Source organism: Pteropus alecto, unplaced genomic scaffold, assembly GCF_000325575.1.
Source record: "Pteropus alecto unplaced genomic scaffold, ASM32557v1 scaffold24, whole genome shotgun sequence".
NCBI classification, from domain to species: Eukaryota; Metazoa; Chordata; class Mammalia; order Chiroptera; family Pteropodidae; genus Pteropus; species Pteropus alecto.
This window is the reverse complement of record NW_006439192.1, coordinates 13,295,602-13,307,317: the sequence shown is the minus strand read 5'-3', so window position 1 is coordinate 13,307,317 and position 11,716 is coordinate 13,295,602. Positions and strand designations below refer to the sequence as shown.

The window sequence follows — 11,716 nt, the reverse complement described above, 5'->3', positions numbered from 1 at the left end:
TTTGAGTTCACTGGCAAATATTCTCTCTTCTGAAAAACTCTTCTCTTCTGAGATAAATAAAAGTAGAATTTCTATCAGTAAGTTCAGTGCAGTCCGACAAGCCAGACATGTGAGAGCAGTAAGCCAAACCAGCTGATGTGCCCAAACGTCTGATAGAGGCTCAGCAAATCACTTTCAAATGGGGTCAAGCTGTATATTCTGACCCATTCCTTCATGAGCTAAACAGCCATCTTGCGATTTTTTTAAATGCCTGAGATTTTTTATACTCAAGTCTATGTTGTGTTTTTTGGTGTTATTTTAAAGTAAATCTTTCTTCCTAACCAGTTACTATCCCTTGGCTCTCTTGTCAAAAGCCTGGGACTGGAAGAATACAGCTCATAGCAAACAGAGCAAGAGCAGCATTTGCCTGAACTGTGCAGGACAATTGGGCTCAAAAGGAAAGAAGAGTCAGATCTAACGTCACCAGGAGCTTAAGAATAAAAATGGTAGCACTTACAAAGGAAGAGAGTGGTAACTGTCCCCATGGTTTAATCACATTAGAAAGACAAGAACGTCATTCATCATCAATATTTATTGGGCGCCTATTAGGTGTGCAAGGCACTATGCTAGGCGCTGGGGAAGATACAAAGACAGATCCAACAAGACTGCCCTCAACGAGCTTACAGTCTAGTATAGGAGCATACAGTCTCTCTCTCTCGAGATTTTAGATGTAATTAACCTCCCCCCACTCACTCCACACACACACACACACACACACACACACACACACACACACACACACGAAAAAAAGGGAGTGAGCCAGAGAGCAAGAAAAGAAAAACAGAAAGAAAAAAGAAAAAAACTTAAGCTTACTAGACTGGGTTTCATCCCTTTTTTAATTCAGCAGCTTCACATAAAAAGCACATATCTGAGAATCTTTTAAAATGCACTTTTACTGGTAAACAAAACTCATTTGTTAGAAAAAAATGCTATTTATTGCAATTAAGAAAATCCTCAAACATATCTTCAATATTTTCATTAACCTTTTTCTTATTAATCTGTTTTTGTGAAGTAAACAGTTTCCCAAATTGCATCAGAACATGCAACAACTTTTTGAAACAGATCTCTTTAAACCACTGGCAGTCACATAAAATATACACAGGCTCTCTGCTAAAAGCAAGGAAAGCTTCTGAAATGGATGTTTATTTGCTACCAGAGTTCACAGTTATGGTTCCCCTCCCTCAAAAAGCCTCTCTCATGTCAATTCAAGAAATTATAAAATACCTCCATTAACCTATACCCCAAAGATCCAAAACTTTAGACTAAGCTTTAGACAGAATAGTGGAAAAAAGTTCATTATAATCTAAAGCCCATCTCTTGGTGCTATTACTAGGCTAGCCAGACCCACCAGAGAACTATAAAATAATTTCAATAAAGGAAATTCAAAATAACCCACTTTTGTATTACACCCCAAGGAATTTCTGAAGTTTTCCGTTATTTTCCTTTCAGCAGAGAAACCAAATGTAGTCAACTGGGGGAATAAAAAACACTGTTACAGCTACTTTAGGTTAAACTGCTAAAGAAAGGAGTTATGTGAGCATTACACGTTAAAATTAACTCCTTTCTAACCATAACTACTTTAGGTAAGTGTCTTGCAATTGATCACCTCTGGGCTCAACATTTCTAATCATACTAAGGATTCTATAGGTCTGAAGCCTTGGGTCTTTGCGGAGACTTTATGAAACTTAAAACACTGATGCTAAGGTAGAAGATACAGTTATCAAACTGAACATTAAGTCCTTTCTCTTTTTTAATGTAGAATCATGGAAAATTAGCATAGCCATGCACACCCAAAAATGAGTTCCTGAGACGGAGGTTTCTTATTCCACGTGGGAGTATTCTTGTCCTGAGCAGTTTTCCTTAGTTAAGTAAGAGCAAAAAACTATTGATTCATTGTGCTAGTTATGCCTAGTAGAAACCTTGTCCTCACCAAACTCCAAAAAAAGTGGGTGGGCTTGTCAAATAAACTGCAACTCAAGTAAATTTCAACATTCATATCCAAACTAACATCCTCTCATCACAGAGGTAAAATGAACTATTAAACCAGTAGCAGGTCCAGCTCAAACTGCAGGCTTATTGTGCATGTCTTCCTTAATGAGAACATACCCAATTTTTAAGCTTTGACATTACCTATTTTAAGTTTCCAAGTCTACTTGTACAAACCACATGAAGAAATTTTCTGGGTGTAAAGCCTAACAGAAAGAGTCAGATCAATATAAATTAAATATTAGTCTTTCAATCATCTTCCTTTTTCATATTACTAAGGTGCTTTTCTGTTCAATCTCTCTGCTGAACAGATACAACAAATTTTATAGACTTGTGTGGTGTAAAAGAACCACTATTTAAATTGACTAGTCCCACTCTAACATTTTACAGATAAAGAAACCGAGACCCTGAAAAGTTTAATGAAAAAGCTGGGAGCCAAACCCAGTCTAGTCTTCATGGCGCTACACCTCTGACCTTTTCCATGAACACATGACCCTATACACAAAGGTATTAAAACTAACGTAATTAAATGGTGATGTATTTTATATGAGATAAATCTAACAAACGTTTGCTACTAATTTAAACTATTGTTAGAAACATTAGCCCTTTCGGTTACTGCTTTTAAGGGTAAATCATTTGTAGTTGCTTCCTTTGAGGATGTTTATTTGCTCTCTCTAGAAAAAGATGTTAAATATGACCATATAGTCAACCATTTACTACCATCTACTTAAATTTCTAAATTATTTTTACATACATTTGAATTCTTATACCTTTAACAAGTAAAACTAATTTATGCAGAGAATGAAGTACAGTATTACCTCTATAAAGGTGTTGGCATCTGAGAATTAGCCACTTCCATACAGGATGGAAAACCTCTTCTAGGAGTGGTAGAAAGGGTGTCCAGGGTAACAAAAAATGTAATGAAAATTATACATGAATTTTGATTAGTCTGTAATTTGAGGTACAGGAGAAAGGATAAGCTTAGAGAATAGAATCGGATCTGAGTTCAAGATTTAACTCCCTTCCTTGCTATATAACCTTCGAGCAATTCACTGAACTTCTAGGTTTTGGTTTCTTCATTTGCAAAGAGTTAACATATGTACTACTTACCTCATTAGATTATTGAAGATAACTTACAGTTAAATACAGGAGAATGCTTATAAATGGAAACACATATCAACAAATATTATTAGCCCAATAATTATTAAAATGCGGACTTACAGAAAATTTTAAATAATTACCACTCAGTGGCAACTAAGCATGCTCACTATAACAAATTTAACTCAGAGGGGAAACCGTGCAAACTTTTCAACTTTCAATGGCAATGATAAAAATTCACAGAAAGATATAATACGAAGGAACATTTTTAGAGAAAGCACTGAAAGACACACATTTGGTTGACTTATGAGACTTTAAAATGAGTTAGAATGATTTACAGCATATAAAGAGGTATTTAGTCTTTAAGTGGAGAAAGTTGCTAGTCACCTGTAAGAAAAACAAGCAGTATGGATAGTCCTAAGACAAATGGAATAAAATTCCATCACGTTTGGCTATTTTGTAAACCATAAACCAGACTTCTCACAAAGAATCATGTTGCCAATAATCAGACATACCCAAAAGATAAAAAGAGAATGTCTACTTCTAAATCACATCCACTGTGACTGGCATGAACGCAAGGCATACAACAGTTTTTCTAACTCCACTGGCACCTAAAATGTTAGATGCCCTTCATGCTCACTTACATTCCATTAAGAACAATGGAAATACAAATCTTTTACAAATCCTTATTATATATTTTTCTTATTCTTATAAAATACTCCACTCTGGTGGCCTTATTTGTTTTGATTGTAAAATTAAGTTTAAGTAGCACATTAACCTTTCCCTTCAAATATGCCTTTTGATGTTAGGTCATATACCAAAAAAAAAAAAAACTCCACAAAGAAATTAACAACCAAAAACAAATGAAGATGCAAATGAGATAAATGAGATATGATTCATTAAGTATAAAAATATGTTGTTTCAAATTCAGAATAATTTAATAACTCTTCGTTATTTCATATGTATCTGGAAATGGAACAGATACATGTCCTGATCCTGTCACAAGAGGTAGAATTCCAGCATTTGGTACAACGTTCCAAGATAGGGTTAAAGTGACATTCCTGTTTCCCCTATAAAAAGATATAATAAACAGATGTCAGCAGAAACATTTGTGGCTCAATAAAAACATTTTAATTAAAGCACTACGGTGTCAAATACTTTTTTAATTGGCTATTCCTAATTGTAATCCTAATCTACAAACATAAGTTTTCTCAAGTCTTTTAAAATAAAAAAATAAATAAAATAAAATTTAAAAAAATGCTGGAAAATGCCAACACTATCTACAATGACCTACCAAACTCACTGATAGCTACTAGAGCTTTCAACCAAAAGCTTAAATGAGTAAAACACAGAGAAAATAAAGAGATTTGAGCTGGAAATCAGAAGACAACAATGTGAACTCTAATTCTATCATTATCTGGATGGACAAACCTTAACAAATCAAAATTTCTCATGGTTGGAAATTATTAATCTGCACAACCAGGGGTTTGGTTAAAAGAGCTCACCCCCAAAACCCTTCCCCCATTGTTTATTCACAGAGCGGAAGAGCTAACTATGACCCGAAAGACCAATTATTCCAGGTTCAGAAAAGTTAAGAGAACCAAAACTAGAAACCCCAGCATCAACTAGGCCAATGCGCTATTTCCTAATGAAGGTTCCCCTGGCAAGTTCCTCCTCCATCTCAAAAGAAGCCCTGTGACCATCACAGTCCTATTCCCACGTATGTGAGCCTTGGACTGGCTGTGTACTTAAGAGTAAAAGCTTTAAGAGTTTGGTTATTATATTTCATATACTGCAAGAACTGAGCATTTAGCTTAGATCCCAGTTTGTATAGCAATATTTCTACCCCATTGAGATCTGTATATTTTGCTTCTCTCTCAACTTTCCCTTTTACCCTCTTTTTGTTTAAAATAAAAATACATCTTTTTCACCCCTTCATTTCATTAAATCTAAAATATGACAAAGAATTGCTCACTTGAGACCATTTCCATCGTCAAAGAAAAAATACTTTGTTTTCATATCTTTCAACAGCAGCTTCGGATTATCACCTCTCAAAACAATCTTGTCCCAAAGGACAACTTGATTCAGAGCCTACATTAAAATGAAAATTAATTAGATTAACTCATCAGAAAAAGCATCTTTGTCACTTTAAATTAAAAAGTACTGGTAAGCAAATAGTTTAATTTATACCAATGAACCCAACTTTGAGGGGATTCCTAAAATCGCAAAACATACAAAATGATATCAAGTGGATAGATATAAGGGGTCAAACTTTTCTTGGGCAAAAGAAATATATTTCCCTAAAGGAAATCATCTTTTTGCTAAGGCAACTGTATTATTTAGGGTCCTCAAAGCTTAATATAAGGTTTTAGACCTATAGGTTTTCTAGAATGAGACCCTTGGAGAAACAAAAAGGACTAGAATCCCTACAAAGGAAGCATTCTTTTCAATCACTTTTCCCTTAAGATTTCTGAGACTCTCCAACTCAGTATGGACCTTGTATGGGACCAAGGAGTTGTATGGGATTTACCAATTTGAGTACATAATCTTTTTAATTATAGAGTTTATTAGAAGTTTTATAATTAGAAGCTATTAAATCATTAACATCATGCTATTAATACAGATCACTGCTGCCAGATTATGTCATAACAATTTATGTGTCTCCAAGATTTTTAACTTACTAAGGAATCACTAAATGAAGACTTTTAAATATTTTTTTTACATTAAAACAAAACATAGGCACGTCACTGTTTTATTGTGACAAAATTCTAGAAGTCAGACAACTGTTTTAAGCCACTATTTTGACATATCACAAATAAATTGTCTGGGAAATTTGGGGCATGAAATTGAGAGAAAACACATTTGTGATCACTACTAAATCCCAAGGACTGTGTTCTGAGTAAGCCATCATTCATGAGCTTGTGAGGTCAATTGCTCAGTATGTGGTGACCGCATTAACTAAAAAGAAATATGAAACAGTTATTTCTAAAAGAGGGTTCACATCATCACCATAAAGCCTGCTTCTAACATTAAACAGAAACATCATGACAGAGGAACACAGAATCAAAGACAAGCCAAAGTAAAATGATTTTTTATGTATGTTTATTCATTCAGATTATATTACTTACTAGTCATACTGGGGTAAACAAGAATTATGAATATAATTTAGATATATCTGTCACCAAGAAGGTAACAAATGTTATTTGAACGATTTGTTGTGATCTGTAGAAGAATATAAGTGTTTACAGCTTATCCCCACAATAGCTTTTTCTAACTGTTTGTTAACACTTTGTTGATTCTCAAGGGCAGGGCACAAAACTTATTCATTTCAACCCAATATTCCCAGGGCCTAACAAAATATCTAGCATAAAAGATATGCTCAAAATAAATGTACTGTACGATGAACTGACGTGCTAAAAATTCCAGTGAACTAAAAAAACAATCAACAGAAAAAGATGATTAATCTGTTTCCCTTGAAAATGAATGTAGTTAAAATAAAATATTCATTTCTAACCACAAATCTCCTCTTTATTTGCAACAAAAGCTCTAAATCAGACTGTATTAATAAATTTCTATCACAAACTGTGTTTTAATACATTTTTATCTAATAGCTTAATAGCTAATTATAAAACTTCTAATAAACTCTAATTTATGGTTAAAAAGACTACTAAAACTGGTAAATCCCATACAATTCCAAAACAAAATATTTTTCGATAGATTAATTGTGTATGTATGACTTAATAAGACTACCAAAACAGCTCATGTGTAGACACACACATGGTGTGTGTGTGTGTGTATATATATATATATACACACACACAAACACATAGTATATACATTCATACACATACACACACATATATATATAAATATTTGAATTTTTTAAATGATCTCAGAGATGATTCAAAAGTTAGTTATCTTTACAGCTTTTGATAATATATGAGTAACTAGAAGTATAAGCACAGCTCACAAATTCTGTCGATTCAAATGTTTTGCTCTCTCTCTCTAATTATGGCTGTGGAGAGAGAATATTTTAGCTTAACGAGTACTACACCTGGGCAGCAATGCTACCACCCCATCTCCCAGTACACTCGAGTTCAACAACATCCTTTCTGATGTTACCATTGGAAGTGGTCTCCAACGGTTTTGACCACAAATTATGTTGAATACAAACCATAAAAATATGTACCTTTGTTTAAAAATTACATAATACACATTACTATTATTCGATAATATCAATAGTGGATGTAAATGTGCATTTCAGTCTTCTTGACTAAGATTGAATTTTCTCAGCCAATTTTTTATTAGATCTATCTAGGTTCTCTCTTTTCTTTCAATCCTTTAAGGTGGCTGAGCAGCTCAAAAGAGGACCAGACATATCAGCTCTGCCACTTTCCTACTGCTTACATGTGCCTGATCATTGGCATTATCTTCAACTGGCAATTTCTTTGCAGGAATCTTTTTAAGCCATTTTCCATCTTGTGAAGATTAGTTTATTTAAAACTAGAAAATATAACCCATTTAATTGGGTCTACACTGCAAAACTTTGCAAAATGCTGAATGTGAATGAATAAATAAATGCATACATATAGCATGGTCAATCTCCTGTCCTAGAATTCCTCCTCTTCCTCCAGAGTATCTGCATGTTTTAGGAAGCATGTGACCACTGACTTAGAGACTGAGTATTAATGTCAGTCCATATAGCCAGTATTAGTGAAGTTTAACTTTTCTCTTTTTATTTTAAATTGAGAAATACACAAATAGACTTGTGCTTTCCAGTATGGCATGTAAAGAACTTAGATGTCGCCACTCTGTCCTAACCTCAAGTAAAAAACTGAACAAACTGACTGCAACTCTTCATAGATCCATAAGAGAAGAAATAATAGCTCTTGTTTTTCTCATATATCTATAAATTACCTTGCATGCACCCCATCCTGGAGACAATACTACAGAAACAGACAAAAAAAAAAGACAGAGGCTATCAAAGGAGATGATTTTTAGTAGAGTCACCTCTCCATAGGCTTGTGACTTTTACTACTACTCAGGTTAGATCATCTGAATACATAAAATTTCTATTTTTTCATAAAGAATAGGTTTTATGGATCTACTAAAATACTTCCATATATACTTACATTATTTTTTGTTGAATATTCTGCTGATAAATAAAGAAACAACTGCTTAACATTCCAATCAAATATATTCTCTAGATGTAAGCAAATTAAGGAATATATAAATCATAAAGCAGCATACTTTAAACAGATCTTTTTCTTATTTACAGCAATACTTATACTAAAAAAGAAAAATAAGAGAGGTAGCCCAGAAACATACAGAGCCACTAGTTTAATAAAAATATATAGAAGATAAATATATTGTAAAATACAGCTCATTCCTAAGTAAAAAAATATCAGTAAGGTTATCAGTACCGTTCCCTAATCCTCTAAGTACTCCTAGCTAAGATACTTTAATTAATAAGAACAAAGAAATAAAAAATTCGGTTGTTTGTAACATCAACTCATTAAGTCTAAAAGTCTAAAAGAAACAGCATTTAATAATTCAAGCACATGATGCCACTGGAGTTCTAAAGTATAACCAGTTCTCACAATTTAAATGTCATGATATACAAATGTGAAATAGGCTCTGCATTAAACCAGGTATAATAAAATGTTGCTTTGGACATACACCAATACAGATCAAAATATCTCAATTCATGAAGTACTTTGGTAGGATATACAGCTAAACGCCAATCTGGTTTCATTAAGTTTACCAGAGTGAAAAATAAATTACCAGGATTAATTATAAGACTAGCGTCACTGAGAAATTATGAGTTAATGTTTAGATTTTACTAAGCATTACATGTAAATGGTTAAGTCATTTTATTATGTGTTTACATACTAATAGTAACATGTTCAAGATATTCCCCTTTTAGATGTGTATCCACTAAGAATCACTACTTTAGAATGGAGAAGTCTAGAATAGTGCTTTATAAGAACAGGTACAATTTCAAGTTTTAGCAGCAACATTAAGAAAATCTGACTAAACTACAAATGATGAGACTGAGCATATATAAATACAGTAATTGAGACACCAGAAAATTTCACTAATTGTCCAGATACACAAAGTTATTACTTTCGCATTAGATCCAAACTACCTCTTACTAGTTTTTTTTAATGATATGGACATAAATTTCGACAAAGTTTAGCATAGGACTTTTCTGATGGTGGACTGTTTCCTAAAAAAGTGCCTATAGAACTAATTCCTGGTTCACTTCTAAATGCAATTAATTTATTTCTAAAGAAATCAAGTTAAAATTCCATGATAGTAAAGAGAATCAGGTAAACTCCCCAGATACATGATCTGCTTCGACTGCTCAGTTACTTTACCTAAGTTCAGACAGTTCAATCTCCATAATCAATTTTAATCTTGAGGTTTTAAAAAAGACAGGTCTGGCTAGAAGTGGCAGAGAACAGTGCTGCCAACATATTAATCTAAGACCCTAAAAGAAGAACAAACTGGCCAAAATGATGAATCATCGAAAGGTGGAAACTCAAGATAAAGTATTTAAATTATAGTCATTTTAAGGTAATTACTTTAACTGTTAATATTTCTCTATTATAAAAGTACTTATAAAAAGAACTATAATGGAAAAATGCTAATATAGCTTACTAATAATCATTTTGATAATGACTTTCAAACCGTAACATATACTATTCACTGTTTTAACATGTTTCTGTCAGCTATCATAAAATATGAACATATTTTGGGGGACTATACATAAAATACTCTATCAAGGTAGGCTGAGAACTGGTTAACATTCTTCCTTCTTTAATCCAAAGGTTCTTTCTTTCCGAAATATAAATTCAAACTATCTCGAACCTTTCAATCTATTTAACGTTTCTGTGAAATTTCAATCTATTTAATGTCACACAGTAACTCGTGAATCTATAAGTTTTCTCCAAGTATGAACGAGGAGGTATTAACACTATTTTACTAATGAAAACAAAGGTCTAGAAATTTCCAAGGTGTGAGTGATAGTCATACTGTCCACAAAATCAATAATCAACATGTATATCATGAAACTACAGAAAAAGCAATGAAATAATTTCTTAAAGGATATCTGCAGTTATATCAAATGTAATGAATCCCAGATCACTCCTTTCTCTAGGTCCAGTGAAGTCTTCTACATTTTTTCTAGAAGTAAAGATAAAATTTTTACCATACTGCAAACATAACAGCATACAAAATTTATATAATTCCTTAGGTGAAGTGAAAGACAGGATCTAGTTGTTTGCACAGGTGAAACAGCAATCCCACACAAAAACAAGGAGAAATCAGAGAAACCTGTAAGAAAATAGGATAAACATTCTAATTTAATATAAAAGTAGGTCTTTAGCTACTTTCATGTATCTCAAAAGAATCGCTAACGAAACCTACGGGGAGATTAAAAACTAAATACTTGATGTCAACCTATTTAGGAAGACAGGTAGAAGAAAGTTACAGATGACTACAAGGTGGTGCGGAAAACTAAGATAAAATGATAACTGCTATTTACTGAGTGCTTACTATGTATATGTGTCAGGTTCACTACATATTTTTCACAATTATCTCAAACAATTTTCACAAAAAATCTAGAAGTAGTATTTCTATTTTAGACAAAAGTAAATTAAGGCCCACAATGGTAAGAAACTTAAAATTGACAAAAACAGCTGTTTGGTGTTTACATGTCCCAGCTCTGCTAAACTCTCACAGAGTCGATAGGGGCAGTGCTCGTTTCCACTCTGGATCTGATTTTTAATCTAAGAGTCCATAACATCGACATGGCAAAAAAGGGGGAGAGGGGGCTGGGGGGCAGTAGCTATTAGGTGATCGTCCTGTTGAGATTCTGACAACAAAGAAAACTAAGGTTGAAGAAAGAGAAAGAACTTGTTGGAAGATGAAATAAAGGAGAACCAGAAAAAAATGCAACGTATCAAAAAAAAAAAGTGCTAAGGAATAAAAATTATCCAAGAAAAAAAAAGTAGACAACAGTGAAATGACAATGTCATTCTGAAATTCTATTTTTGGCCCGTATGCAGATTTATTCAAGCGGTTGGCTCTTGAAAAATAACCACCACGCCGTATTAGAGAGCTAAGAGGCGGAATTCTCTCAATGCATCCTAACCGCTCTGCCAACTTCAAAGCAGCTGCAAGTATTTGCTGCCTAGTGAAAGAGGAAAGACAGAAACTGTAAAGGAAATGTCAAACAGGGCAAACTCTGGTTCTCAACGGCCCAGCAGAGCGGCTGAGAAAACCGGCGGCACCTCGGCCTGGAAGGCGGCTGCCGGGGGTGTCGCGCGGCCCGGGGCGCGGACGCGGGGTCCCAGGCCGGCTGGGCGGCGGCGCGGGCGTGCTGTTGTGTTGCTCCCTCATTGGCCGGGCGTGGGCGGAGGGAAGTGAGGAACAGGAAGGAAGCAGAGGCACTGACCTGAGGAACACTCAAAATTAAAATTTAAGAGCGAGCCCGGGAATTTGCAGCGGAGCTGTAGGAGTTCGAGGGGAAGCCGGGAAAGCCCACGCGGTGCACCCGGACGTCTGCCCCGGCGGAGGGAGGTCGCCC

The 11,716-nt window shown here is 34.4% G+C and overlaps 1 protein-coding gene across 1 annotated transcript in view; it reads right to left on the bottom strand.

Annotated features, from left to right (window-relative positions):
* Nucleotides 1–556: 556 nt before the first annotated feature.
* SPCS3 (signal peptidase complex subunit 3) overlaps nt 557–11,716 on the bottom strand; it is an 11,511-nt gene continuing 351 nt past the window's right edge. The window contains exons 2-5 of the mRNA XM_006916359.3: nt 10,238–10,311; nt 8,256–8,332; nt 5,099–5,214; nt 557–4,193 (exon numbers count right to left, since the gene is read on the bottom strand). Of these exons, the coding sequence (XP_006916421.1) occupies nt 4,061–4,193; nt 5,099–5,214; nt 8,256–8,332; nt 10,238–10,311 (400 nt within the window). The 3' untranslated portion in view covers nt 557–4,060. The remainder of the gene's footprint in view (nt 4,194–5,098; nt 5,215–8,255; nt 8,333–10,237; nt 10,312–11,716) is intronic.